We start from the raw sequence: 24214 nt of genomic DNA, 5'->3' as shown, positions 1-24214 counted from the left end.
TTGTCATGATATTTTGAGTGCGTACACAAAAATAAAGCATTTCCGAGCTCAAAATACGCCTGGCAAGGCTGCAGACCGTATCATTGTGTGCTATTCACGAGAAAGCGGGGAATGGCGTCCGTCAAAGACGGATGAGCGGACAGTCAGGTACGGACAGCAAGTGTTCTCCGTAACCTACGGCCGAGATAGCTGAGAATTCCCCACAGCGACAATGTCCGCAGGGAACAATCGTTTACTATCAACACCCCCTCTGCAGGTTCCAAGCTTGTCCGGGGCCCTCGCGTTCCCCTGTCTGGAGCTTGGGGGCCCTGACCTAAAAATTGGCGGGAGTCGGCGCCAAAAGATCGACGAGATGATGATCTCATTCCGCTGTTGGTTGTCCAGGCGTTTGTTTCAAAATGTCTTTCTGTCCAGCATCAACAAATTGTCAAATCATATGGCGAGCTCGCTTGGCGTCCCACAGAAATTGGCGGAATATGGAATAGGCATATTGAGCCCAGGAACTGGTATTCTGGGGCAATCAGCCTCTCACGTCTCAGACTCTGTGATCACTGCCCATGACGCTTTGTAACCCGTCTCCTGGGACTAAGTTTCGATTGGCTTCATCCCCACAGGATACTCTGACCGGCGACTGACCCGACTGATCAGTTTGGTATCGCGTGTCTGGGCATAGGAGTTGCGACTGCCTCTCATTGATTGTCACTATTCCGTGTCTTTATTTATGCCGTCCTTAAAACAAAGGAGCCGATAATTGACGGCAACAAAAGTGCTGTACAGTCTCCGACTTGCATCGGTCATAATGCGATGCCATCGTCACTGAGCGGCACTTCCCAGTGTTTCGATAACTATAACCGGCAACGGCAATAATGCCACGTCACCTCGACGATAAGTCTGTATGTGAAGATGATAGACATTGTTGGCGGGTTTGGGTAACGTCGGGTTTCTTGGGAACGACCCTGTAAACGAGGGTGACCCAAATCGTGTTTGGATTTACAGTGCTGCATGCTCTATCGAGTAAACCCTGCCCCCCCTTAACCGAGTATCTGGGTACCGTGGCTGTGGCAATCTGCACTGATGAATTGAGACCTGACATGCCATGCAGTCGCACGTATCGGTAGGCGAAAGTAATAATGGCGGTCACTTTGGATGTGCCAGCTCTAGCGAGGGTAGGGCAGGGTTAACAGCGACGGTTTCTCGGGGAAGAGTAAGTTAAGAGTCCCGGTGGATACGTTGAATAAGGCGAGGCCCTAAGCTGAAGAGTACGAGGTACGTGGGCGCTGGAGTTTTGTTGACATTTGATACGGCTGAGGGCAAGGCTAACGATGTTGTCGTCCGTACTGTAAGTTGTTGTTGGCCTGGGTTCCCTGTTGGTCCTGTGATTATAAGATAGGCTGCACGTTACTGCACTGTATAGAAGTTAATCGGCCGCCCTGGTGTGGTGGATACAGTCCCTTGATAGATGAGATTATCTTCAACTTAAATCCAAGCGATGTGATGCTGACATGAACATGCGAGGAGCTTGGAGGATTGTGATGCTTGGAAAAAGCCGATAGCGCAATCTGGCTGTGCTGCAGGTAAGGTCTAAATCTAGATACAGTTACTAAGGCCTATATTTTTAGCGGAAGGTTGAATCTGGCAACGGCCGGCAAGCTCTTTCCTGCCAAGCAAATTACAGCAGGCAGGTACGATCAGAGTTTCAACTCCTCAATTTTGAGGCAATCAAATTCAACCTAATCACATTAATCCACGATCAAGCAAGCAATCCGATTCTGAGACTTCAATATCGGCTATTGAGTCGATCTAAATCTTCAATACCCTCGTTTCAAATCTTTCGCTTCCTGATAGTGGCTCCTTTCAAGGGGCCAATTTCCCTTCGCTCGGGTCAGGCTGGACTGGAGTCGAAATGGACATTACAACTCCACACACCGTGTCAGACTGAGGTCATGGCATGAGGAGGCTCAAATGCTGGCCAGGCCAACGCAACGCTACGCTACGCTGCACGCACTATGAAATCCGTATACCAGTACTAATTCCTGCTACAGCAAACAAAGGCCTGAGGCACAGCGCATTGCATTGCGAAAGTTGGACACGCCGTCTTGAAGATTCGCAAGCCCCTAATGCAACCTTGCAAATCCTTGGGGCACTTTTGCGCCTGCGCCTGCGCCATATGTATGAGACTTTGCATGTGGCTTTCATGTGGCCTGTAAAGTTAAATCGCTGTCATCGCCTACGTACGCTGGCAGATATCCTGTCCTGTCCTGTGTCGCGCAGACGCTGTGGTGTCCGTGGCGATTGATTGGTAGCCATGTTGCTCTGACCGACACCGGGCACATGGTTAACCATGTGCCGAAGCGAGAGATGGCGGTACATTGAAGACAGGCGGAATCAGGCGCGCAAACGAGTACCATAGCGTGTTAAGCGGGCGTTGGATTTTGCATTCCCCTGTCGTGGAATTGTTCTTTCTTCTTCGACTTCAAGTTTGAATAGCGGCGGGTTGCGGTTCCGGCCACTATGGACGGCACAGTTACTGTCAATGACTCCTTCAACCGGAGTGGTTCAGTGGTCTCGCAAATCATCCTAAAATTACTAGGCTTGGCCCGACAGGTCACTAGCCGAGCTTGTCCTCTCTGGCTTTTTTTGTCCACTTACTGGGGCCAAGTAAGCTGAGGAACCAGTGGTTGCTGTTGTGTTCTTTGACTTTGCCTTCCTCTCCCTGTCAGGTCCCCTCGTGACCGTCTTCTCAAAGGGTCTCAAACAGTCAGGGACAAACAGAAATGCTGGTCTGTGCCAAGAAGGCAAAAAAGCCGACAAAGACACAACAATAATACGAAACTGTCAAACAACAAACAAACAAATAATCAACCTAGGTTACTTGGTTGAGGGTGGACTGGCCACCAAGCTTGTTTGTTAGGCAAAGCTAAAAAAAAAAAAAAAAAGTGAAGAGCAAAAAATAGCCCAACCGAAACCCATACCATAGACTTTTTCACCACCCTGCCCCTCTCCGCCCTGGCCATATCCGGACTGGTTTCTCACAATCGTATCGTGATCATTGATTGCTCGATCGTTGTCGTCTTGGAAAGGGAACTTGTTTGTGCTGATAAAACCTTACAGGATGCATGTCACGATGCCAAGGAGGGTAAGACGGTGTCGACATGGTGTTCGTCATTCTTATCTGAGTGCTCATCATCGAGCAATTACATTACGACGAAACAGACTCATTGCACATATCTATCAGAGATAATCAGACCATATCCCCCGACAAATCTATCGTCTTCATCTCCTGGTCAGACAAGTTCGTTAGTCAGGAACGGAGGATTTGCATCTTGGATTGTTATGGCATGACCGAGAAATTGGATTTGCACCGGCGCGTCGTTCATTCTAGCTGATCGGCCTGGAGCAAAAAAGGTGTGCAGCTCAGACCTCTCGGATCCGGCGGCGCTCACTTCAAGTTCCCGCCAGCCGGCTCTCCCTTGGGACGATACCCTTGAACAGCATGACTCTTTCATGCGCTGGAGAGTTTAGACTCGACAGAGGGAAATGGTGATATTGCAAACCATGCGTTGGTGCAGACTAAAGTAACTTTGAGTTGCCGAGGCCATCGCATGAAGCATCAACAAAAACGCAATCGCCAGCATGATGAATTATGATGATGATACTAATGGCGTGTCCCCACTGTGAGTGGTTGGCCGTTAGCCCAGAGGTCAACTCAAGATGTCGTTGTGTTGGACGGCGCACTGCCGCACTCCGAATAGACGAGAAGCCGGTCAGTGGAGCAGTCAGTTTTTCTGTCAGCCTTCATAAATTGGGCCTCAGAAAGGACAGAAAAGGGGGGGCAGAAAGGAAAGTGAAAGAAAACGGTGTGAGCCACACTATACCCCCATCCATAATCATGGCGTCCATCTCATGGCCGAACCCCCGAAGCAGAGGACAACCACAAAGCCTCAAGCCCCTACAAAGGAACAGAACAGCCCAAACCCACTGCCGAGCGCTAATGAGAGTTAGGCACACTAAAGTTACAGCACAACGGTTCCCGGAATTCCACGTTGACACCTATTGTCAAATCAGCAGGGGGCAGAAGGATGTCAGAGGGGAAAGTAGGATTGAGTCCAAGATCCATCGTTATTTTCTACGTTCCGGTTCCCCATACTGATACTATGGATACAGAAGACAGAACAACAGAGTATCATTTAGATTCTCACAGGCATAGGCATGTTCCAACAGTCTGAAGGTTTCTCACCGAGTTTCTCTGTTCCCTTCGCATCTCGCCCTTTCGATCTCTTGGCTAGACCATCAAGAAAGACAGGGTAAGCTAACCAAAGGCAAACAAGCATCCCATTCGGTCAGTTCTTGATCTATCCCTGGCACATTGACGCCGACAACGAGTTGAGATCTTGGCCTATGTTATGTCTTCAGTTTCCGTGTAACCGTCTTGTCCATCAACTGGTATGACTATTCTCCCTTTCTCACAGCCCTGTCTACCAATTGACTGGTGAGTTGGCCCGTTCGCCCTGTTTCTCAACGGCGACGAGGTTCACCGTATCTGTCTGTGTATATCACAATAGTCTCGCGTGGTATGTCGGTCAATCTCTTATTCGAGACATTGTCCTGTAACGACATTAGGTTTTGGTCATGTGCACCTTGACCTGGCGGACTAGGAAGATTTATTGAGTTGAGTTAATGTGGTGCATTAGACCGGTGTCCACAGTTGAGAATCTACTCAACTCAACTCTGTTTCTGTCTCTCCCTTGTATCGCATGTATCAATCAAGTCTGAGCTCTCGTCAACTAGAGAGTTGGATTGCATCTGCATAAGGAGGACATGCATTTGCTTGCTTGCACTTGCACTTGCACCTTGACTGCACTGCACACACCGTCAGGCCCAGGGCCCAACCATTCGCCTCCCCCTTGACCTTGAACATCCATTTGTAACTCCACTCTATCAAGCTGCAACGCAACGGATGAAAATCATACACCCCTCCCCCCTTGTTACCTACCCCAGTCTCTCCAGTATCCACCCCGGTCTGTCTGTCGTCCACAGTAAAAATTGAGAGGGAAAGAAAAAAATGATTCGAAAAAGGGCTGGGTACGTACTCTCTCTCTCCAAATAGCTGGCAGTTCTCAGCCTGTGAGTGCAGTGCAGCGTAGCACAGCAGTCCTAGTCCTGGGGGTTTCAATCCCAGTCAGATCAGTATCAATCAATCAATCAAACCATCAATGCTGCCTATCCTGTCCTCACCCTCGTTCAGGCTTCCTCCTGACTTGAGATTGACAGCGGATCAGAGTCGAGTAAAGTGAGGTGTACACAGAGGTGTATGTAGTATCATTGCTGATGATACTACCAACCACTGTATGTACATCTGTTACAGGGACAAGCACGGGCACAGGCACTGGTACTGACTGAGACCTTAGTGGGCTGTTAGGAGGACTAAGGCTTAGTGAAGCTCACAGACGCTCACTTTGGAGTGACTCGACTGAAGACATGGACGAGAAAAAAGGGACCTTACAGTGTTGGACAAGACAAGCATTGCACTGGTTGTGTCTGTGACAGAAGATCACCTCGTGTCAAGTGTCAAGTACAGTAAATAAAGACTCACTTTGAGGTCCTCTTGGCTGGGGGTCTACTGTACCATAATTTCCCGGCCCCAGGGACAGGCTACAGGCTACAGCCCAAGAAGACGCCCAGTCCAGCCCAAAGCAAGTGCCCAGCTCGAGCACCAGCGCATGGAACACAGCGCAAGCTCAGCGCACCGCCGCATAACTACAAGACTCTTCTTCTGCCCACCTCTTGACTTTCTTCCATTTCTGCGTCTAGCTTTCTTGACGTTAGCTTTCTTTATTTTTTCTCTATCGTACAAAGTCTCGCCCGCTCCAAAAAAAAGTACGCTATCATACTTTTGGTCTCTACCTCCCTCCCTTGCAAGTCGAAATTGCACTCAGTCTCCTCTGCCTATCTATTTTTTTTTTTTTAACCTTCTGGTTAACTTGCCTTGACTTGACTTGTCTGGCTATCCGCCCCAAGTTACTTATTACTACTGAGACTCCCCCCTTTCCGTCCCAACTATCTTTTCTACCCCTCCCGCTCCACCACCAACTTTCCCATTGACAACCAAACCAAACCTACCTCTTCGTCTTTCTCACTTCCTGTCAATCTGCTTTGCTTTGCTTTGCTTCTTCAAAGAAATCTTTGCTCTACACGATACGGACGAATACCCTTCTTGTTCAAATCTACTCAGATTGATCCATCGCATACTCGAAAACAAAGTCCAGCTCAATTGAATTCCGTCGACCAACTTGCGACAGCCTGCGCCTTCCATCAACTGTCGCGTTCAGTTGATTTGACGGTTGGGTGACTCAGCCAAATCTCGACCTCGAACCTCGACTTTGTTTTACACTTTTGGTCCGCGGATTCTCGGAATTGACTTTCTTCGCTACGAATTACGCCTTGTCGTTTTATTCTTAACCGTTTCTCCGTTGAAACGGCATATTTCGGTTTTATCGCATCGAAAGAACCCAGCGCAGGACGTTGTTGGTGTTGACTTGACGTTCATCCATCCATCCATCCCTACGAACGTATACCTCAAGCTACCCAACCTTGTGGTTTCGACAAACATTCAGTCATTCTGTTCATCACCTGGACCAGCAGCTCTGCGCTGTGCTGCAGCTCTCTGCCTGTCAACGAGGAACGCCCTGTTTTGCTTGATCCAGCGACCCCAAGGCACCCCCAAAGGAGCCACCTGCATATCCCGCCCTCTGCCAGCTCACCACGCTGCTGCGAACTTGGCACATCATCACGCCTCGGATCGGCCTTGTCAGGACCTACCTAGTCATCCGCCTGTTCAACCTCACTGTGGTCCACTCCAGCAACACCTCCAGGCTACCTCGGTCGTCCCTGCATCTGCATTCATTACGTGCTGTCGACACTGCCCTGGACCTTTGGAAGACACTGGCTGCACCCCAGAGTGACAGCTACTCCACGAGGGATCGGCTTCCGCAGCATCTTTCCCCGCAATTCGCGTGTCTTATCGTTACACCCAGGCCAAACGTTCCACCATGGCTCCCCATTCTGACTGAGCTTTTATATACGTCGATGCAACCTACGAATGCGACCTGTTTGTCCTTATAGTGTAATCACCACTCAGCACGACCATGTCTTTCAACTTTGACTCGGATTCAAAACCATCATTACCATCTCACAAATTATCCGAAATGTCCTCAATAACACGTTCTCAACTCGGTCAGGTCCAGACATCCTTTCCGTCACAAACACAACCAGTCCCTATCCCCATGTCAGCTATAAGTGCTTCATCAGGAACCTCAAACTCACAACAAGGTTCCCCAATCATGTCTCCTGACACTGCTGTTCTAACCACATACTCCTCCGTCCAGGCCTCGCCTGAACCCATGCGAGGTCGAGAGGAGGAGTCCTTCCCTTCCAACTTCCAGCTACCCGAATCAGTGCTCTCCAGGAAGACGAGCACAAACTCTCTCGGGTACAGTGCCATGTCCGAAGTGGCCAACAACAGCAAGGGAGGTCTCATCCGTCGATTCTCAAACCGGGCCCAAAGATTTGCAGGCAGAAGAAGACCATCTTCAGGTGCCCCTGCCAGCCGTGATGGAAGCGTTGGTCCCAGTATCCTCAGACGCCGCAGCGACAGCAATGCTACAGCACCCCAGGAGAATGCCTTGACAGATACCGACGAGGAGCCCGAGTTTGTTCCTGAGGACTCTATTTCTATGGTTTGCCTTGACGGCAACACCTACACATCATCCGCCAACAGCACCCATGGCTCAATCAGTGGAAGTGCTGGAGCTATGGCTGGCCCAGTGCTCCCAGCTGAGCTACGCAATGGGTGCCCAGTGAAGAAGGTCTCCAAGAAGAGTCGCCCAAAGAGAATAAACCTTGTTTACGAGACCGAGTCAAACAAGCTCTCTTGGGATACGACTCGTCCTCAAAAGTCTCTTCACGTTGACGAGATCCGAGAAATCCGAACAGGAACCGATATTCAGCAATACATCCACGACTACGGACTCTCCGACCAGCTTGATTATTACTTTCCTCTTTGGTTTACTATTATTTACACCGACAACTCCAAGACAAGATTCCTCCACATCGTCACCGACAACCACAACACACTTTCACTATGGACGGAATTCTTGGACGCTATGTTGAGATATCGACAGGAACTCATGACATCGTTGATGGCTTTCAACGATCCCGCCGTTGCCCAGTACTGGCAAACCGAAATGGCCAAGGAGTTTGGCGACCAGGTTCGATCTCCTGAGCAAGAGGAGATGAACATTGCTGGCGTCAAGCGTGTCTGCCAGAACCTTCACATCTACAGCTCACAGGCAACCCTCGAAGTTAACTTTCATCTATCTGATTCTCGACGACGACAAAAACTCAACTTCCGCGAGTTCAAGGACTTTGTGCGCCGCATGAAGCAACGCAACGACGTGCAACGTATTATCCGAAGCTTTGCTGCGAACCCCGAGTTCGGTCTTACCATGTCCGAGTTTCTCACTTTTCTGCGCGATGTCCAGGGTGAGGATGTTGATTCTAACCGTGCTGCCTGGGAGAAGCTGTTTTCTCGATTCTGCCGCCGATACCGAAGCAACGAAGTGGACCTTCCCGAGAACGCCGAGATTATGACCGAAGCCGCTTTTGTTGCCTTCTTGACGTCAGAGGACAACGATGTTATGCAGCCTGAGCCTCAGAACATTGTATTGGACCGCCCCATGAATGAGTACTACATCTCCAGCTCCCACAACACTTATCTCCTGGGTCGTCAAGTTGCGGGTCAGTCAAGCGTTGAGGGCTACATCTCAGCGCTTGTTCGGGGATGCCGATGTGTCGAGGTTGACTGCTGGGATGGCTACAACGGCCAGCCCGATGTTAACCACGGACGCACCATGACAACTTCAATCAGCTTCAAGGAGGTCATGACCACCATCAACAAGTACGCTTTCGTCAAGTCCAAGTTTCCCCTCTGGATTTCTCTGGAGGTTCACTGCAGCCCAGCCCAGCAGGCGACAATGGTTGAGATCATCAAGGAGTGCTTCGGTTCAAGACTGGTTACAGAGACATTGGAGGCTTTCCCCGACAAGCTTCCCACCCCCTCTGAGCTTATGGAGCGCGTTCTCATCAAGGTTAAGAAGCCTCAAATCAAGGAGGAGCCTGTTGCCCCTGGCAATGACTTCCGTGGTCGACGCCGAGGCAACAGCCTCAACTCGCCTATGATGCGCCCCTCCATCCCTGACGGTACTCCTTTGATGCCTTCTCAGTCTCTTCCCCAGAGCCCTATGCTCACTCCAAGCCACTCATCCCGACGATTGGTCAGCAAGACTCGAGTCAACACCATCACCGAGGGTCGAGTCCAGGATGGTTTGAGCAGCAGCACCAGCGACAACGAGAGCACCTGTGAACGTCCAGTCAAGAAGACCCCCAACAAGACCGTCAAGGTTCTTGGTGACCTCGGCGTTTACTGCGCTGGAGTCAAGTTCTCTGGCTTTGACACTGTCGACGCCAAGCAGTACAACCACATCTTCTCTTTCATGGAGTCGAGCTTTGCCAAGCACTCTCGTGCCAAAGACCAAAAAATGGCCCTCGATATCCACAACATGCGCTACATGATGCGAGTCTACCCTGACCGCACCCGCATCACCTCTAACAACTTTGATCCTCTCATCTACTGGCGACGCGGTGTTCAGATGGCCGCCCTTAACTGGCAAACTTTTGACCTTGGAATGCAGCTCAACCGTGCCATGTTCGACGGTGGCAAAGACTCTTCCGGCTACGTTCTCAAGCCCGCCGAACTCCGAGACATCCAGGTCCTCCCCTACAACTCCGACATTGCCGAGGGCAAGAAGGAGCGTAGCGTTGTCTCTTTCAGCATCGACGTCATCTCTGCCCAGCAGCTTATGCGACCCGCCAACCTCCCCGCGAACAAGTCCATGGACCCCTACGTGGAAGTTGAGATCTTCCACGCCAACGACAAGCGCGACAAGAAGGAGGCCGACTCCAATCTGGCCATGGAGCATGACTCGCCCCTCAAGTACCAGACCGAGGTCATCCGGGAGAACGGTTTCAACCCCATGTTCGACAAGCAGTTCAAGTTCAAGGTCACCACCAAACATCCCGACCTGATCTTTGTTCGCTGGTCGGTCAAGCTCTCCAACGATGGCGAGAGCTACAACGAGCGTCCTGCCGTTGCCACCTACACCGCTAAACTTACCAACCTCAAGCAGGGATACCGCACCCTGCCTCTTCTTAACCACGCTGGTGACCAGTACCTGTTCTCTAAGCTCTTTTGCAAGATCAAGGTCGACTCGGTCGAAAAGAAGTTGATTGACGCACCTCGCCGAATCCAAGACGGTAACAAACTCAACCGACTTGGTGGCAAGGTCTTTAGCCGCATCAACACCAGCCCTAAAAGTACCATCGAAAAGTCTAGCTCCGAGAAGACGAGCTTTGACAGCTACTGATTTTGAGTCATCTCATCTGTATGAACATCTCTTCAACCTTCTTGGATATAATTTTATCATTTCATTTCTCGATTCCATCGATACTGAGCTCGACGAAGCTGGATCTGGGTCTACTCGGGTCTATCGACAAGGATCTACGGCGCGGGACTTCCACATCCTCTTATCTGGTCACATCTTCCATGATCCCAGGAGGGTCCTGGCGCGACATACGCGATGGTACTGTGACGATGATGATGGAACCAGCACCCTTTTGTCTTACTTTCTTTCTTTTTCCCTTCAAGAACGGGTTGAAGCGTTTGAATAACCCTTTTAAGGTACCAATTGGTACACAACGATTTCCTTTGTTGAAAACATGGCGCATGAAAAAAACACTTAAAGAAGGACAAATACCCCCTTGAGCGTGGATGGTGTTGGTCATTATTGGGATTCTATGTTTATATTATTACCGCGGCATGGGTAGCCGCTTCAATGGACAAGGACAGGAACGGAATGAAAAAAGGAGTCTGCATATACCACGCTTGGCCGTGATTTAGGAGCGTCAGGAACTAGCATTACTGGGAAACCGGATTCACGTATTATAGATCGGCACAAGGCAGGGGAAACCAATCACTTGGGAAACATCTCTATTCTGCTGAAAGCATATTATTCTTGGCCAAGTCTTGTCTCTTTGAGTGTCTATGTGATCAATGTCACTAGAGATGACGTCTCAAGCTTAGAGTGTGGACAGCAGAAAAGAGGCCTCATGGAACAATGGGATCGGCATAGGGAAATCATGATAAACTGTACACATACCGGTGGCTCACGCCTAACCAAACAACTGGGCCATCCCCGCAAATGGGGAGGCATGTAGATTTAGGGGAACAGAAGGGGGGATAATGAGAAATGAACCAATTCAAACTATAACAAACATTAGTGAAGCGAATTGTATGCCTCGTTTGGGTTCGTGTATAGCTTCGTCTAGAACCCCTGTTTCACAATCCAACGATCAGTACACTAACCTCCACAACTAAACTTGACACTATCCCCTATGACGAAGGCGGTTGTTCATCTCATCTTGACTAGCATTAGCGACGTTGACAAGTCTTCATTCCAGGTTCATCTTGTCTTTTCCCCGCAGGGTCCCCCCCTTCCTAGGACTGATCTACACGATCGTCGCTTGGGGGTGTGCGCCGTTGAAAGAGAGGGTTGTTCTGTAGAAGAGGGGTGTTGAGTCGGGTTAGCTTGAAATGAGGCCATCCAGAAACCTGAATTGGGATAAACATGTTATTTTGAAAAGTTGGCTTTGTCAGCCGGTCTATGTAGTATCTACCCCGCTGTGACAGTCGAACATCACCATGTCGTTTAAACTTTTGAAACAACGATTTCTGAATATCATCACTATGTCATCAGACATAAGCGCCCTATACAAGGACATGGTTCCTAGTAACCTCGCTTGCCTTACAGCCCTGGGTTTCGCTCAAGAATCACTACCTATCCCCATCGTGAACCACTCTCTGCGGGTTTATCTGTTAGCTCGGTTCATTGCCAAGAGAGAAGACTCTCCCTTTGTGTCTGAGGGGCAGATTGGGCTCCTCTTCGTAGCAGCTGTTCTCCACGACATTGGCGCGAGTGATGCTGTCAACGGACCTCAGCGCTTCGAGATATGCTCTGCTGACACCGCAAAACTTCACCTTCTTGAGCAGGGACACTCGGAAGTAGAAGCACATCAAGTCTGGACCGCTATCGCAGTGCATACATCCCCTGGTATAGCAGAGCGTATCGATCCATTGGCTCGGTTGATCCGACTCGGTGTGCTCTCAGACTTTGGATCGGACGAGTACCGAAGAAGTATTGGGATAGACTCGTACTGCAAGGAGATAGAAGCCCTTCTGCCGAGACTAGAACCCGAGAAAGCGCTTGGTGACGCAGTGATCAAGCAGGCCGACAAGATTCCACAAGTGGACAATATCACTTGGCCCAATAGTGACAAGTTTCCAGCTGCAAGTTGGCCCGGTATTCTGCTGCGGGCACACGCCGAGAACCCAGACCACGAGGGAGTAAACCCAGCATTCTAACAGGGAAGCCCTTAGCCTTGGAAGTGTGCAGAACCCTGGGGTGTCATCGTTGTGAGTAAGATTGGCGGTCAAAACCCTCCGACAGTGCAACATGGACCGGTAAGCGATGATCAAGGGGTGTTGGTTGTAGATCGTGTAAACGTGGACGATCTCAAGCCGGCAGTTGGTACAAATCACACGAGTCACACTTGGCGAGCGTCTGTCAGTGGATATACTGTAGCGACACAAAATGTGAATAGTATTGATACAAACACAGTTGATAGTATTGGACATATGGATTCATACACATCGTTCCAACAAGTCTGAAATTATAAACATAAAATTGTGCCAAGAATATAAAAAATATCGAATAATAGAAAAGAATACCCGGAACAAACTCCTCATCTCATGATAAGAAACGTCAACATTCATTTTCATTCGCTTGCAACATAAACGCAGCCTTTTAATCGACGCCCTCATCTTGGAACTTGGGAGTCACTTCTTGAAACTTGGGGGTCCCTGAGCGGCTGACATTGCTTGGTGTTCTGCTGAGAGGGCTACTTGTTGAGCTTCCCTTACGAAGCATGCCGCTTGCACCACCACGACCCCAGTTTCCGTTAGTAACGACTTCAAGAGCGCGGGCTTCAGCGTCATCACGACCTTGAGGATTAGGTGAGAATCTCGGGCTGAGTTTTCCACTTTCTGCTCCATCGGGGTTGTTGGCGTCGAGGAAGCCATCATCTTCATCACTGTCCAGGTCTGCTAGCTCATCATCTAATGTTCGGCCACGAGGACTGAGTCGTTGCATAGGGACATTTTGTGTAGCATCAGCGTAAAGGTTGGGATCCCGACCAAGAACTCGATCAGCCTTGCTCATAGACTTAGGACCTGCGAGTTTTGGACCGGGAGTGTAGTGTTTTCCTGCGCCTGTAGGTCGTTCGGCGATATCAGGGATATCATCTGGTGATCCCCATCCAGCGTTGACCTCACGAGCTCGCTGTTGCTCTCGCTCAGCTGCGAGTCTATCACGGGCCTCGAGCCACTTGGGGCTTGCTTCCCAATTCCAGCCATCTCCTGTAGTGTTGGAGACAGGGAAGAACCACAGTGCGGGGGTAGGGCCAAAGAGATGAAGCAGGTTGCGCTTCCAACCAAGATCGAACACATTGGGAAGCTTCTCGGAATCTTGTTCGTCGAGGTACTCCTCATACCGTTTTTGCCGTTGTTCGCGTTCCCGTTGGGCATAAGACATTTGAACAGGGCGAGAACCGTCAGGTGGGTATGATCGGGGCATCTCTCGTCGCTCTTCTCCTTCTTCAGGTCGTGTGATTCCAGGTAGAGCATTTGCGTGAAAGTCGACAAAGTTGCGAGCAGCCTCGGGTACATCGTTGGAGGGGTTGTGAGCAGCGTTGTATGACTTGCGTAGCGGAGAAAGGTATCGTGTCTTTTCGAGGCACTCAATCGTAGTTTGTCCACATCGAGCCAGATGAATATGCCATGATGTGAAAGCGCCAACCACAAGTCCGATAATTCCGCTGATGACGCTCAGCATAATAAAGTTGACTGGCAGCAAAGTATCGACATATTCCTGATCAGCCAGCGCCTCCCACCAAACCCAGCTTGCACTGACAGCAAAGGACCAGAAGCAAAAGAGAGACGTATAAATCAGGAAGAGTAGAAAAGCCTTGTGGTTGCGCAATCCAATACATGTGGCTAACCAGGGGCAATGGTGATCCATCTTGAGAACGCATCGTCGACATGTCGAACAGTGGTGAGCACGATCCGGCTTACGGGCCTGACACTTTTTGCAGAATCGAAACTCGCCATTGCTTTTAACCGTAAAGGAGGTGCCCTGAGGTGTGTTCTGTGTCGGTAAAAGGCCATATCCCATATCATTCGTCGTCGAGCCGGGAGGTGTAAAGACAGCGGTAGTATAACACCAGTTGAGCATAAGATAGAGTGCGACACCTATTATCGAAGACCCAGTACCTGCGAGTGTTAGTATGTATTCGTCAAAGCACCACGCCCAACATACCTATCCAGTTGCTCCTCGTGCTGACGTTACCGATATTGACAACCACCCACACAGCCCATGATGTTAAGCCGTATACAAACGACAAAGGAAAGTATGTCGCAAAGATACAACAGCAACGCTCGGCTTTGCGCGCCCACCTACGAGCCGACGCCATTGCGCTCGCTTGTGTTGTTGATTCAGTAATCTCCCAGATAATTCCGCGCAGATCTGTCGTTCGATAAATCTTCTAATCTTCTATTCGAAACGTCTCGTATATCATTATTCGACCGTAGCGAACACAGGGGTATTATCGGTATCGTCGATCGGGGAAAGGCCAGGTGGATGAATCGGCCGGGGGTGCACAGGTCGTATGTCGTCTGTTCGTCTCTATACCGAGTATTCCGTCGCTAGACCGAGCGTCGAATACACAAAATCATTAATCGGTTATGGCGAAAGGAATAAAAGTAATAAGCTGGGTAAATTGTACAGAAATTAATGGGGAGTTACGACTGCTGTCAATGAATTAAAGTGAAGCTTAGGTCATCAGGGGCCGATTGGTTCCACTATAAGTAATTAGTGGCTCCGCTCCGGGGCTTCGATATAGAACTCCGCCTCATACGCGTACGTAGTAAACCAACATGCATTTGTAAGTCAAGGATATCTACTTTCATAGAGAGTATTATCAGTTATCATGAGAATGGAATTGTGATGTTACGAGACAAAGACGTGCACTCAATCAGATCCCAAAGTCCTACCTATTCTTTGCTGTCCTGTTTCTTGTAGTTAATCTCAAATTGAGTTCTGTACCCCTGGCTCTTAAGAATATCCCTGGTAAATACATTAAAGAAGACCCCTGATAACTACATCAAAGAGGATATCTGGCATCACATCAAGCTTGCATAAACTTCACCGATATTTACTCATTTGTGGCGGTCTCAACGAATGAGGATATCTAATCGTGGCATCAATCATTTAGTTAGGTATTTAGACCTATCGAGAGCCTGTTACTCTGCTCTTTGTGCTTCTCATTCATGCCGCTTTAAAGCAGATCATGTAAATTCTATCCTCAGATATCATAGTCAGATACCAAAGTTTACCATCTAGAGCTTGTTGCTCTACTCTGCGAATCTCGTGCATGCCGCTTAAGCAGATCATGCTCAACCACACCAATACCATAATCTACCACTTGATATCCTCATGCTTGTACTCGCGCTTGGGAGCGGGAGCACTCTGCTGACCAGGGCGAGTGAAATCCTTGGCGACCACATACTGAAGAGTACCATCATCGTTCTTCTTCGTCTTGATGTCAACCAAGCCAGCAAGCAACTGGTCCATATAGGGACGGAAGTTGTCCATCTCACGAATCTTGCACTTGACTCCGTTTGACTCAGCATGCTGAACGATGGCGATCAAAGAGTTGAAAGTGTTGAGACAGTAGGGGCATCGATACTTGGTCTCAGAGTGAGCCTCGGATTTGAGATGACCGAGAAGTGCCGGGCCTGACTTGAAGGTCTTTGTGCAGGATGTCACAGGGCAATTATACTTTCCAGTAAACTGACAGGCGTAGCGGCCAACGTTGAAGTTGGGATGACTGGGATTGTGAATGCTCATAAGATCATAGGCATCTCGGACGTTGGGGGCAGTAACCTGGTCGAGTTGCTGCTGGGTTGGTTTCTGAGCAGCAGGGGCATTTGGGAAAAGCTTAACTCCCTTGTTCCAGTCGTTTTCCTTGGGGCGGTCCTTGTTGCTCATCTGAGGACCAGAGCCAGAGTTGATATTCTCCTTGACGTTCTCCTTGTTGGAAGTGGCCTGGTTGCGCATCTGAGAACCAATGCCAGCGCCGAGAGTTGGAAATGCATCCTTGTCGTTGACAAAGGGTTGAGATTCCTGAAAGCCCCAAGTGCTGGAGGCAGCGTCAGAGGCACTAGGCATATAGCCTCCATAGTTGGACTTGAGAGGCTCCTTGGTAGCAGCAACAAGAGCGTTGGAAAATTCCATCTTCTTCTCGCGTAGGCTCTCGATGGTTTCATTGTCGATACGAGGGCACTCCTTCTGAATGTGTGCCACAAGGCCACCAACACGAGCAAAAGGTCCCTTTCCACATCCGGAGCAAAAAAGGTTCTGTTCCTTGGGATGATACTAGACGAGGTTTAGTGAAGTGTTTAGGAGAGAGGTGACAAGAATGACAACAGACCTGCTGAATGTGAATCGCTTCAGCTTCCTTGGACTTAAAGTCCGCACCGCAGAAGGCGCAGTGGACGTGTTCGCTACCGCTATCCCTCATGATTCTCTTGTGCGTGAGGAGAGCTTTGAAGTCTTTGAAGACTTTGCCGCAAGGGATGCAGGTAGACATCTTTAAGTAGGTAGGTAGTTGGAAGGGGCGTTTGTGGTACAAGATGTGATGAAGTGTGAGAGAAGGGACAAACGGGAAGATGCAGATGAGAAATCAGGAGCAAACAGGCGGAAGAATTAGTGCAATGAGTGAATGCGACGGGCCGTGGCAGAAAGTAGAAGAAATTAGAAGTTAGGTGAATGAATAGGCAGTAAACGAAAGAGGGGAACAATAGCAAGCAATAGTGAATGACTACTAAATACCTAACAAACAGGCAAGATGAGCAGGCTATTGAGGAGAGTTGCACGTCTTTGATCTATTATCATAGAACCTGGATAGATGATAGCTACATTAAGGAGAAAAGGGCTTGACAAAAGTAAACTGGCATGGAGCTATCCCGGTTTGCGATAATATATCTGTAAAGAAGACCCGTACAGGCCTACTATGAAGCAAAGGGGCGCGGTTTGGTGAATGTATGTATGGTGAAATTAGGACAATCAACGCCTGCATGCAAGTGTGTTTGATATCATGTTTATTATTGACGATGCCTCTTGTTGAGACCTGTAATGACAAACGAGACTTGCGGGTTGTCAACACAGACCATGCAGACAAATGATACCTAGCTCAGACAAATTCTCTCATCAGTTACAGCAGGGATCTCACTGCTCACGCAAACATCTGTGGATCTATATCCTCATCCCGTATCATATCCCCATCGTCATCATCGTCATCACCAGACTCATCTTCATCACCTTCATCAGAATCCTCATTCCCAGATCCCATCTCCTCTATCAACCGAGTTTCTTCCTCTTGTAAATCTGAAGCAGCCACCGTCGATGATTCTCCAGCTGCCGCCTTCTTAGGTCCAGCATTGGGATCTCGAACTCGCACGCTATACCCCTTGTGTTTATTCTTTTTAGTTGGCTGTCGTCCTCGCAGTTGTGTGAGCTCTTCATCCGTGAGTCGCAGATTCGGTAGTGGAAGGTGAAATGTTGCTTGGTTCGATCGAACTGGTGTTTTATCACCAGTTTCTAGTGTCATCGCAAAGTCTTCTCTTGTGAGGTGTCGGTCGAATTGGATGGCCACGAGTTTTGTCTTCATGATCGCTTTGACTTTAGCCCAGAGACCACCATGGTACCATCCACTGCTAGGATCCCATTCAGGGCGTATAGCAGCGTTCTCGAATAGCTCCTTCAGTAAGGGGTCGGTGATATCGCAGACCTGCCATACCTTTCCGTCGGTGTGGAAGGTTTCACCATCGAAGACGTGGCTCTCCGAAAGTTCCTCCAGAAACTCCTTCAGCGGTCCCATTTGGACCTTGCGTAATGATTTCCAGGTTTGGCCACGTTGGGCGCGCTTCTGCTTAGGAAGCTTGAACATGAGTGTTTGATAGATTCGATATTTTGAGTCTGTTCGTGGATCAATACCATATTGAACCACTCCGTCTCTCCATGGTCCTCCCTTGAACTGATAGGCTGCGTAGTTGAGATATTTCTTGAGTTCATTCCAGTTCTTAAGCTTGCCCCCAAGGTGATTGAGAAGGGATCGCCGTGTCCAGATCGGTCGCTCCTCAAAAGCATCTTCAAGCTCGGCCATAATTTCCACCATTCGTGGGTCAGTCATGTCGGGTGGGAGTTGAGGCTCAGTGGGTGAAGGGTCTTCTGCACCGATAAAGTAGCCAACCTGCTTGACAGCAGTGGTGTTTATTGTGCCTCCGTCTTCGGTCGCACGTACGTACGGGTTTTGTGAGTATTGGTAGTTGAAAGGGAGACTCATGTGCGTAAACATGGGTGGTGGGATGATGTCGACATTAGGACCTTCATCAACGCCAGGGTGAAACTTGAACTCCTTCATCTTGTCGACTACATACTGTTAGTATCTTGATAAAATTTGAGGCATAGCACGTACCATCTCCAGGGAGCACTTGGTTCACATATCGCTGTGCAAAGTTGGACTTGGACATATCCCAGTAAAAGTCGTGAAGTCCGCGGAAGCGATGGGTACTTCGAATCACCCCCACGGCTTCAACATGGTAGTTGCCGATGTTGTCTACCATTTTTCGACGTACAATCTTGGGATCATCCAGTCGAGCGTAGCAAGAAACTCCATCGTCTGTGCGTGGTTGACCTTCATCGGTGACTTCAATATCTCCCTCCCAAGGTCCATCTGTTCCTCTCTTTCTTTTTCGTCCTGTTCTTTTTGGGACTGTGATTTTGAGAACCACATCATGACTGCGAGCATTGTGAGACATGATAGGCTTGCAGAATGGATCCTCAGGTGTTATATAGAATGGGACCGAATTCCTTCCAGTATCCAGAAGCTGTAATGATTAGTAGGGTAAGACTGAATGGGGTGAATTCTTACATGTTGCAAATGTGGATGTCGACCAAATGTCTTGACTGCTCGATCGGGGTTTTCCACTATAGCAGGAATCTCAACAGCCCCTATGACACGCCCAGGGATCGTATATCGAGGAGCTGAATCGGGATGAACAGATTCAGAAGCTCTTTCACCGTTGTCATCGTCAAACTGAGTGTCATCATAGCTATCGTAGTCATTTTCGTCAGATACCAAATCCACCTCCATTTTGGATATTATTGCTGGATCATTCGTTTGAGGTTCCGTATAGAAACGATGATAATGTGAGTCTTGATATCGACCTGCAGGTGTAAGTTGTGGTGTATGAGAGTTTGATGGAAAAAAACAAACCAGGGTCCAATTGAACACCGGGACTAGCCTTGTAGGGAAGTAAGATGATCTCCAACCCCCAGAATAGTGACCAATGACGGCAAAGTTTTTGACTTTGTAGGATTTCTGCTGACTTTTCGGAACGTTGAAGAAGGGGCTGAATGAATGTCACCGTTTGCTGCCGTATTTGATCCACGATGATGATGATTTGACGTTATTCGTACCTTGACGATGTGGCTTTGGAGTTGACAGTGAATTCATAAATCACACTGTAAAAATATACTCGCTTTTCCGCATTTGGACAGTGCAGATGGAGACATGGAAGGAGCTGTTCCTGTGGCTGAAAAGCTCCGGGTGGCCTGTGCTTAACTTGACATCTTGGGTATCATTTTGCAACTTTCAACGAAGATTCAATGTCAAGTTGCACATTTTAACACATGATGTGGTATAGGACATCTCTACCTCAATGAGGCCTGATACTCATAAGCCTCTAATCTCACCCACTGTGTGGTCAGTGCTATCTTAATGCTGATCTACCACCTGTAATCAGCTTATTTGCACCAGTGCATCATCAAACTGGTACATAACTGCTGTCTTGTTCGATTCAAATAGAACCAGGCCTATCAATCCCTCATTATTCTAGAACAAACTCAAAAACCGTTGTTGAAGTGAAGAGATGCAATGCGTCAAAGTGTCGTCTTGCACAGCCCAGTATAATTTCGACCGCGTGACTGGTTCAACTCTCACCTAGTGGCACTCCAACTATCCCTTGACGCCCACATCTTGGCAGGTCCTGAATTGAAGATTGTCGAGATCTAATCAAGATAGAGGATATTGCAAAAGATCTATAAGTAAGGATATAATGGTTAATCACCGTCGCATGATATCCAATATCATCCGAATTATGTTCTGCATTGATCCCAAATTGCATCAGTACCAACTCTTTTAGGCGTCGGGGTCCATCTAGGAGGGGCATCATCCCCTAATGCGCCTCTGTAGCGCCTTTTAGTTGGTTTCACCGCCCGTTCCCAGCACCATCCCAGCCAGGGTCAAACCAACATAGCTCGGCCAGTTAGCATTCTCATAATCAGGCACGTCTAGGGGATTTGTTAGTGATTATGTGGCAGAATGCACCCCATCACTAACACTGACCAACCCCAATAATCCAAGCGCGTTCCCTTCAACTGGACCTGAGCTTCCCCCCGCAAGGAACCTCTTCTCGCCGGCGCCCAACGATCACTACCTATTACCTATTACCTACTACCTACGACAAGTTTCCGATTCCTCAACGACGACAACGAGGCTCGACTCAGCAGCCGCCGTGAGCATCTCAACCACGCCGCGTCTTTGTGATTCTTTTCCTTCTTACTCCGACCCTTTGATTCTTCCCCTAAGACAAAAACAAGACCCAAAACATCAGCAGAGAAGGGCCCCCAGTTCAGCAGCACTCCTGCGCAAGTACCAGCACCTGCACCAGCGCTGCACCGCACTGCAATCAATTGCACCGCACGATAACCCACCGTCGCCCAATACCATCATTCTCAGCCCTGGCTGGTTCAGTGCTTTATTGTCCACTTCCTGCATGGGATCAATCGTCGCATTCCGCTCCCTCGAGTAGTCTTTCTTCACCAGGTCCTGTTTCAGCCTCCTCAGCTTGGTTCATCCAATCTCGAGCCGCCTCGACTCCTCCAGCTCTCGCACTCGCGGTTCTTCGTCCGGCTCCCGACAGCATTACAACGCTTTCGCTTCGCCGGCCCCTCTTATCTTACCTTGAAATCGTCTGCTAATAACGACTATCAACATCATTCATCTACAACACCCTCGGTCCATTGAATCAGCCGCTTGCGCAGCTACTGTCACCTTTCGACGTTCCCTCCCCCTGACGTCGTTGCCCCGGTGCCCCACTGCTTCATACAGTTGAGCAGCGGGCGTCTTAAACCGCCCCTCCACAAGACACGCTGTTGTCCGACAAGATGAAGCGCTTCAGTCAGAGAGTTGTATGTTTTTCTCATCATTGTATTTGTCTCTGCTAACATGGTCAGCTTTCGCGTGGCAAAGACCCAAACAAGTCTTCTAAGAAGAACAAGGATAATAAGGATGGTACCGCGTCTCCCTCATCACGGGATAACAATCAGTCACCTGTGCTCACGCCCTCATCTTCCACGTCGACTTTGAACGATCCTCGAAACAAGCCGCTGCCGCAAAACAGTTCCGGCGAACACGGCAGCGCCTCGCAGCCCTCCAACCTGTCCAATGTCACTCAGGCCGGTAACGCCCCTGATCGTTATGCTTCCGGAGGCGCCTCGAGTCCTAACGGTAGCTCAAACTCCCGACTGCCTCCAACCGTTGTAATTAGTCCTACACCTGGCGTACGTTTCCGTGCTTGTGTTTCTGAACATCGCTAACCTCATTTCTAGCATGTCCCTCCCCCGGGAGCCGCCGAGACGATGCCACACGACTTGGCTCCTCCTAAAGCAGGCCAAAAGTCGCTCTTGATCCATCGAGGAATAGATAACCGCGATGCGATTCCAGAGGGACTTCGAACCCCAAAGAGGCAGCATTCCTCGCGATTCGACATCTCAGCTCACCGTGAGCTTGAGAAGCTGCCCGGTTTCCACGAGGTTCCTCCCAACCGACGACAAGAACTCTTTATGCAAAAGATTGACCAATGTAACGTCATCTTCGACTTTAACGATGCGAGCGGCGACATGAAGTCAAAGGAAATCAAGAGACTCGCTCTGCACGAGCTGCTGGATTATGTCGCCAACAACCGACAGGTCATCACCGAACCTATGTACCCCAAGGTTGTCGATATGTTTGCCAAGAACCTTTTCCGTCCGATCCCACCCCCGATGAACCCTCAAGGCGAGGCTTTTGACCCTGAAGAGGATGAGCCTGTTCTCGAGGTTGCTTGGCCCCATATCCAGGTCGTCTATGAGTTCTTCCTGCGCTTCATCGAGAGTCAGGATTTCAACACCAACATTGCCAAGGCATACATCGACCACAGCTTTGTTCTCCAGCTTCTTGAGCTTTTCGATTCCGAGGATCCCCGCGAGAGAGACTTTTTAAAGACAACCCTCCACCGCATCTACGGAAAATTCCTTAACCTACGATCTTTTATTAGAAGATCTATCAACAATGTCTTTTTCCAGTTCACCTATGAAACAGAGCGTTTCAACGGTATTGCCGAGTTGCTCGAGATTCTTGGTTCAATTATCAACGGTTTTGCTCTTCCTCTCAAGGAGGAGCACAAGATTTTCCTTACTCGAGTGTTATTGCCTCTGCATAAGCCCAAGAGTCTGAGCATGTACCACCCTCAGCTTGCCTACTGTATTGTGCAATTCCTCGAAAAGGATGCATCTCTTACCGAGGATGTAAGTAAACTGACGCCTATTGACAATAGAAGCTAATTTTATAGGTTGTACTTGGACTTCTTCGTTACTGGCCCAAGGTCAACAGCACAAAGGAGGTCATGTTCCTCAACGAAGTCGAAGATATTTTTGAGGTTATGGATCCCGCAGAGTTTGCCAAGGTTCAAGAACCTCTATTCCACCAGTTGGCCAAGTCTGTTGCCAGCCCTCACTTCCAAGTCGCTGAACGTGCTCTTTACTTCTGGAACAACGAGTATTTCTGTAATCTTGTCAGCGATAACGTGGAGATTATCCTTCCCATCATGTTTGCTCCCCTTTATGAGAACTCCAAGGGTCACTGGAACAGGTATGTCAGCATTTGCTCTTGAAAGGATGCCTCTAACTTGACTGGTAGAACAATTCACGGCATGGTGTATAACGCCATGAAGCTCTTTATGGAGATTAACCCTCAATTGTTTGACGATTGCTCCCACGAGTACACGGAACAGCAAAACAGCGCTGCCGCACGCGAAGCTCTTCGTGAGCGTAAATGGGCTGCCTTGAGCGAAAAGGCCAACCAGCAGAGACAAAGCAACAGTAATGGAATCTCTGGTGCTACTCAGATCACCCCTATGCCCAGTGTGGACGAAAATGACGCCGCCACTGAAGACAATTCCAAGCGCCTCGATTCGCTTAAGTTGCAAGACGGCCGACCCAGTCTTCACGAGCGAGACAACTCTGTAGGATCTAGCCGGTAATCCGCGACAGCTCTATTCACATTCTCGGTATTGAGCTTGGATAGAAGAGCAGATTCCTTTCCGAATCGCATGGGACATGGTGGATTCGGATAACGATCATTGCTGCATAGTCGTGTTGGTGGTATTATGATTATGAGGAGGGGTTGGTTTTTCGCGGTTCAATAATGGACTTAAGAACATGCGTACTCGACATACAGTCACTTGCTGGTTGGAGGACACCATCGCTCTACAACGCCTTCAACCTTCTTTCTTGGTTCGCCTCAGCTAGAGCACATTCGGGGCAGCTGGGAAAATACGAGCAGATGACATTTACAATGCTACACTTGTTCTTCTCTCGTCTCGCACTGAATATTGAAAGCGAACCTCGAATGCTTATATTATATCTGTGTCGTGGAAACGGGCATAACAAAAGCATGGACGTCTACGCTTTGTGTAACTCTTTGGGCGAATTCTTACTTTGTTTTCTTACTTTTTACTTTTTCTTCTGGTCTGCGACAACGAACTGGACTGGACGTATGGGAGAAGCTATGGGTTCTTCACTGGTCCTGGTTTATGTTGTGT

The 24214-nt window shown here is 49.0% G+C and overlaps 6 protein-coding genes across 6 annotated transcripts; 3 read left to right on the top strand and 3 right to left on the bottom strand.

Annotated features, from left to right (window-relative positions):
- Positions 1 to 6729: 6729 nt before the first annotated feature.
- Positions 6730 to 10561, top strand: B0J16DRAFT_51361 (PLC-like phosphodiesterase). The gene has a single exon (XM_046133968.1). The coding sequence runs from the start codon at positions 7146 to 7148 to the stop codon at positions 10479 to 10481; it is 3336 nt and encodes a 1111-aa protein (XP_045985837.1). The 5' UTR covers positions 6730 to 7145; the 3' UTR covers positions 10482 to 10561.
- Positions 10562 to 11779: 1218 nt separating this feature from the next.
- B0J16DRAFT_331968 (uncharacterized protein) lies at positions 11780 to 12812 on the top strand. The gene has a single exon (XM_046126664.1). It carries the CDS (start codon positions 11816 to 11818, stop codon positions 12533 to 12535), a length of 720 nt encoding a protein of 239 aa, XP_045985836.1. The 5' UTR covers positions 11780 to 11815; the 3' UTR covers positions 12536 to 12812.
- Positions 12813 to 15026, bottom strand: B0J16DRAFT_281398 (Palmitoyltransferase PFA3). The gene is made up of 2 exons (XM_046123941.1): positions 14547 to 15026; positions 12813 to 14500 (listed from the first exon to the last, which is right to left on the bottom strand). The coding sequence occupies exons 1-2, from the start codon at positions 14698 to 14700 to the stop codon at positions 12978 to 12980; spliced, it is 1677 nt and encodes a 558-aa protein (XP_045985835.1). The 5' UTR covers positions 14701 to 15026; the 3' UTR covers positions 12813 to 12977.
- Positions 15027 to 15704: 678 nt separating this feature from the next.
- On the bottom strand, positions 15705 to 16992 carry B0J16DRAFT_394059 (uncharacterized protein; the record flags this gene model as incomplete). The annotated part of the gene is made up of 2 exons (XM_046132110.1): positions 16720 to 16992; positions 15705 to 16664 (listed from the first exon to the last, which is right to left on the bottom strand). Exons 1-2 carry the CDS (start codon positions 16876 to 16878, stop codon positions 15705 to 15707), a joined length of 1119 nt encoding a protein of 372 aa, XP_045985834.1. The 5' UTR covers positions 16879 to 16992.
- A 383-nt stretch (positions 16993 to 17375) lies between these two features.
- B0J16DRAFT_331966 (RNA polymerase III transcription factor IIIC subunit-domain-containing protein) lies at positions 17376 to 19536 on the bottom strand. The gene is made up of 3 exons (XM_046126663.1): positions 19222 to 19536; positions 18766 to 19177; positions 17376 to 18719 (listed from the first exon to the last, which is right to left on the bottom strand). The coding sequence occupies exons 1-3, from the start codon at positions 19441 to 19443 to the stop codon at positions 17524 to 17526; spliced, it is 1830 nt and encodes a 609-aa protein (XP_045985833.1). The 5' UTR covers positions 19444 to 19536; the 3' UTR covers positions 17376 to 17523.
- Positions 19537 to 21341: 1805 nt separating this feature from the next.
- Positions 21342 to 23735, top strand: B0J16DRAFT_51317 (phosphatase 2A regulatory B subunit-domain-containing protein). The gene is made up of 5 exons (XM_046133967.1): positions 21342 to 21542; positions 21588 to 21914; positions 21963 to 22919; positions 22964 to 23262; positions 23311 to 23735. Exons 1-5 carry the CDS (start codon positions 21519 to 21521, stop codon positions 23651 to 23653), a joined length of 1950 nt encoding a protein of 649 aa, XP_045985832.1. The 5' UTR covers positions 21342 to 21518; the 3' UTR covers positions 23654 to 23735.
- The last annotated feature ends 479 nt before the right edge of the window (positions 23736 to 24214 follow it).

The sequence above is a fragment of the Fusarium flagelliforme genome (assembly GCF_020744385.1).
Source record: "Fusarium flagelliforme strain FIESC 12 MPI-CAGE-AA-0113 chromosome Unknown B0J16scaffold_2, whole genome shotgun sequence".
Taxonomy (NCBI): Eukaryota; Fungi; Ascomycota; class Sordariomycetes; order Hypocreales; family Nectriaceae; genus Fusarium; species Fusarium flagelliforme.
The sequence above is the reverse complement of the archived record's forward strand: the minus strand, read 5'-3'. Positions and strand labels throughout refer to the sequence as shown.

What these genes read in the sequence shown, in the direction of transcription:
- B0J16DRAFT_281398 (XM_046123941.1), bottom strand. Translation starts at nt 14,700, where the DNA reads ATGGCGTCGGCTCGTAGGTGGGCGCGCAAAGCCGAGCGTTGCTGTTGT. An exon ending in CACGAGGAGCAACTGGATAG is followed by an intron (nt 14,501 to 14,546) that starts GTATGTTGGGCG and finishes TAACACTCGCAG; the next exon opens with GTACTGGGTCTTCGATAATA.
- B0J16DRAFT_51361 (XM_046133968.1), top strand. Translation starts at nt 7,146, where the DNA reads ATGTCTTTCAACTTTGACTCGGATTCAAAACCATCATTACCATCTCAC.
- B0J16DRAFT_331966 (XM_046126663.1), bottom strand. Translation starts at nt 19,443, where the DNA reads ATGGAGGTGGATTTGGTATCTGACGAAAATGACTACGATAGCTATGAT. An exon ending in GACATCCACATTTGCAACAT is followed by an intron (nt 19,178 to 19,221) that starts GTAAGAATTCAC and finishes TAATCATTACAG; the next exon opens with CTTCTGGATACTGGAAGGAA. An exon ending in CCAAGTGCTCCCTGGAGATG is followed by an intron (nt 18,720 to 18,765) that starts GTACGTGCTATG and finishes AACAGTATGTAG; the next exon opens with TCGACAAGATGAAGGAGTTC.
- B0J16DRAFT_51317 (XM_046133967.1), top strand. Translation starts at nt 21,519, where the DNA reads ATGAAGCGCTTCAGTCAGAGAGTT. An exon ending in TAATTAGTCCTACACCTGGC is followed by an intron (nt 21,915 to 21,962) that starts GTACGTTTCCGT and finishes CCTCATTTCTAG; the next exon opens with CATGTCCCTCCCCCGGGAGC. An exon ending in TCCAAGGGTCACTGGAACAG is followed by an intron (nt 23,263 to 23,310) that starts GTATGTCAGCAT and finishes CTTGACTGGTAG; the next exon opens with AACAATTCACGGCATGGTGT.
- B0J16DRAFT_331968 (XM_046126664.1), top strand. Translation starts at nt 11,816, where the DNA reads ATGTCGTTTAAACTTTTGAAACAACGATTTCTGAATATCATCACTATG.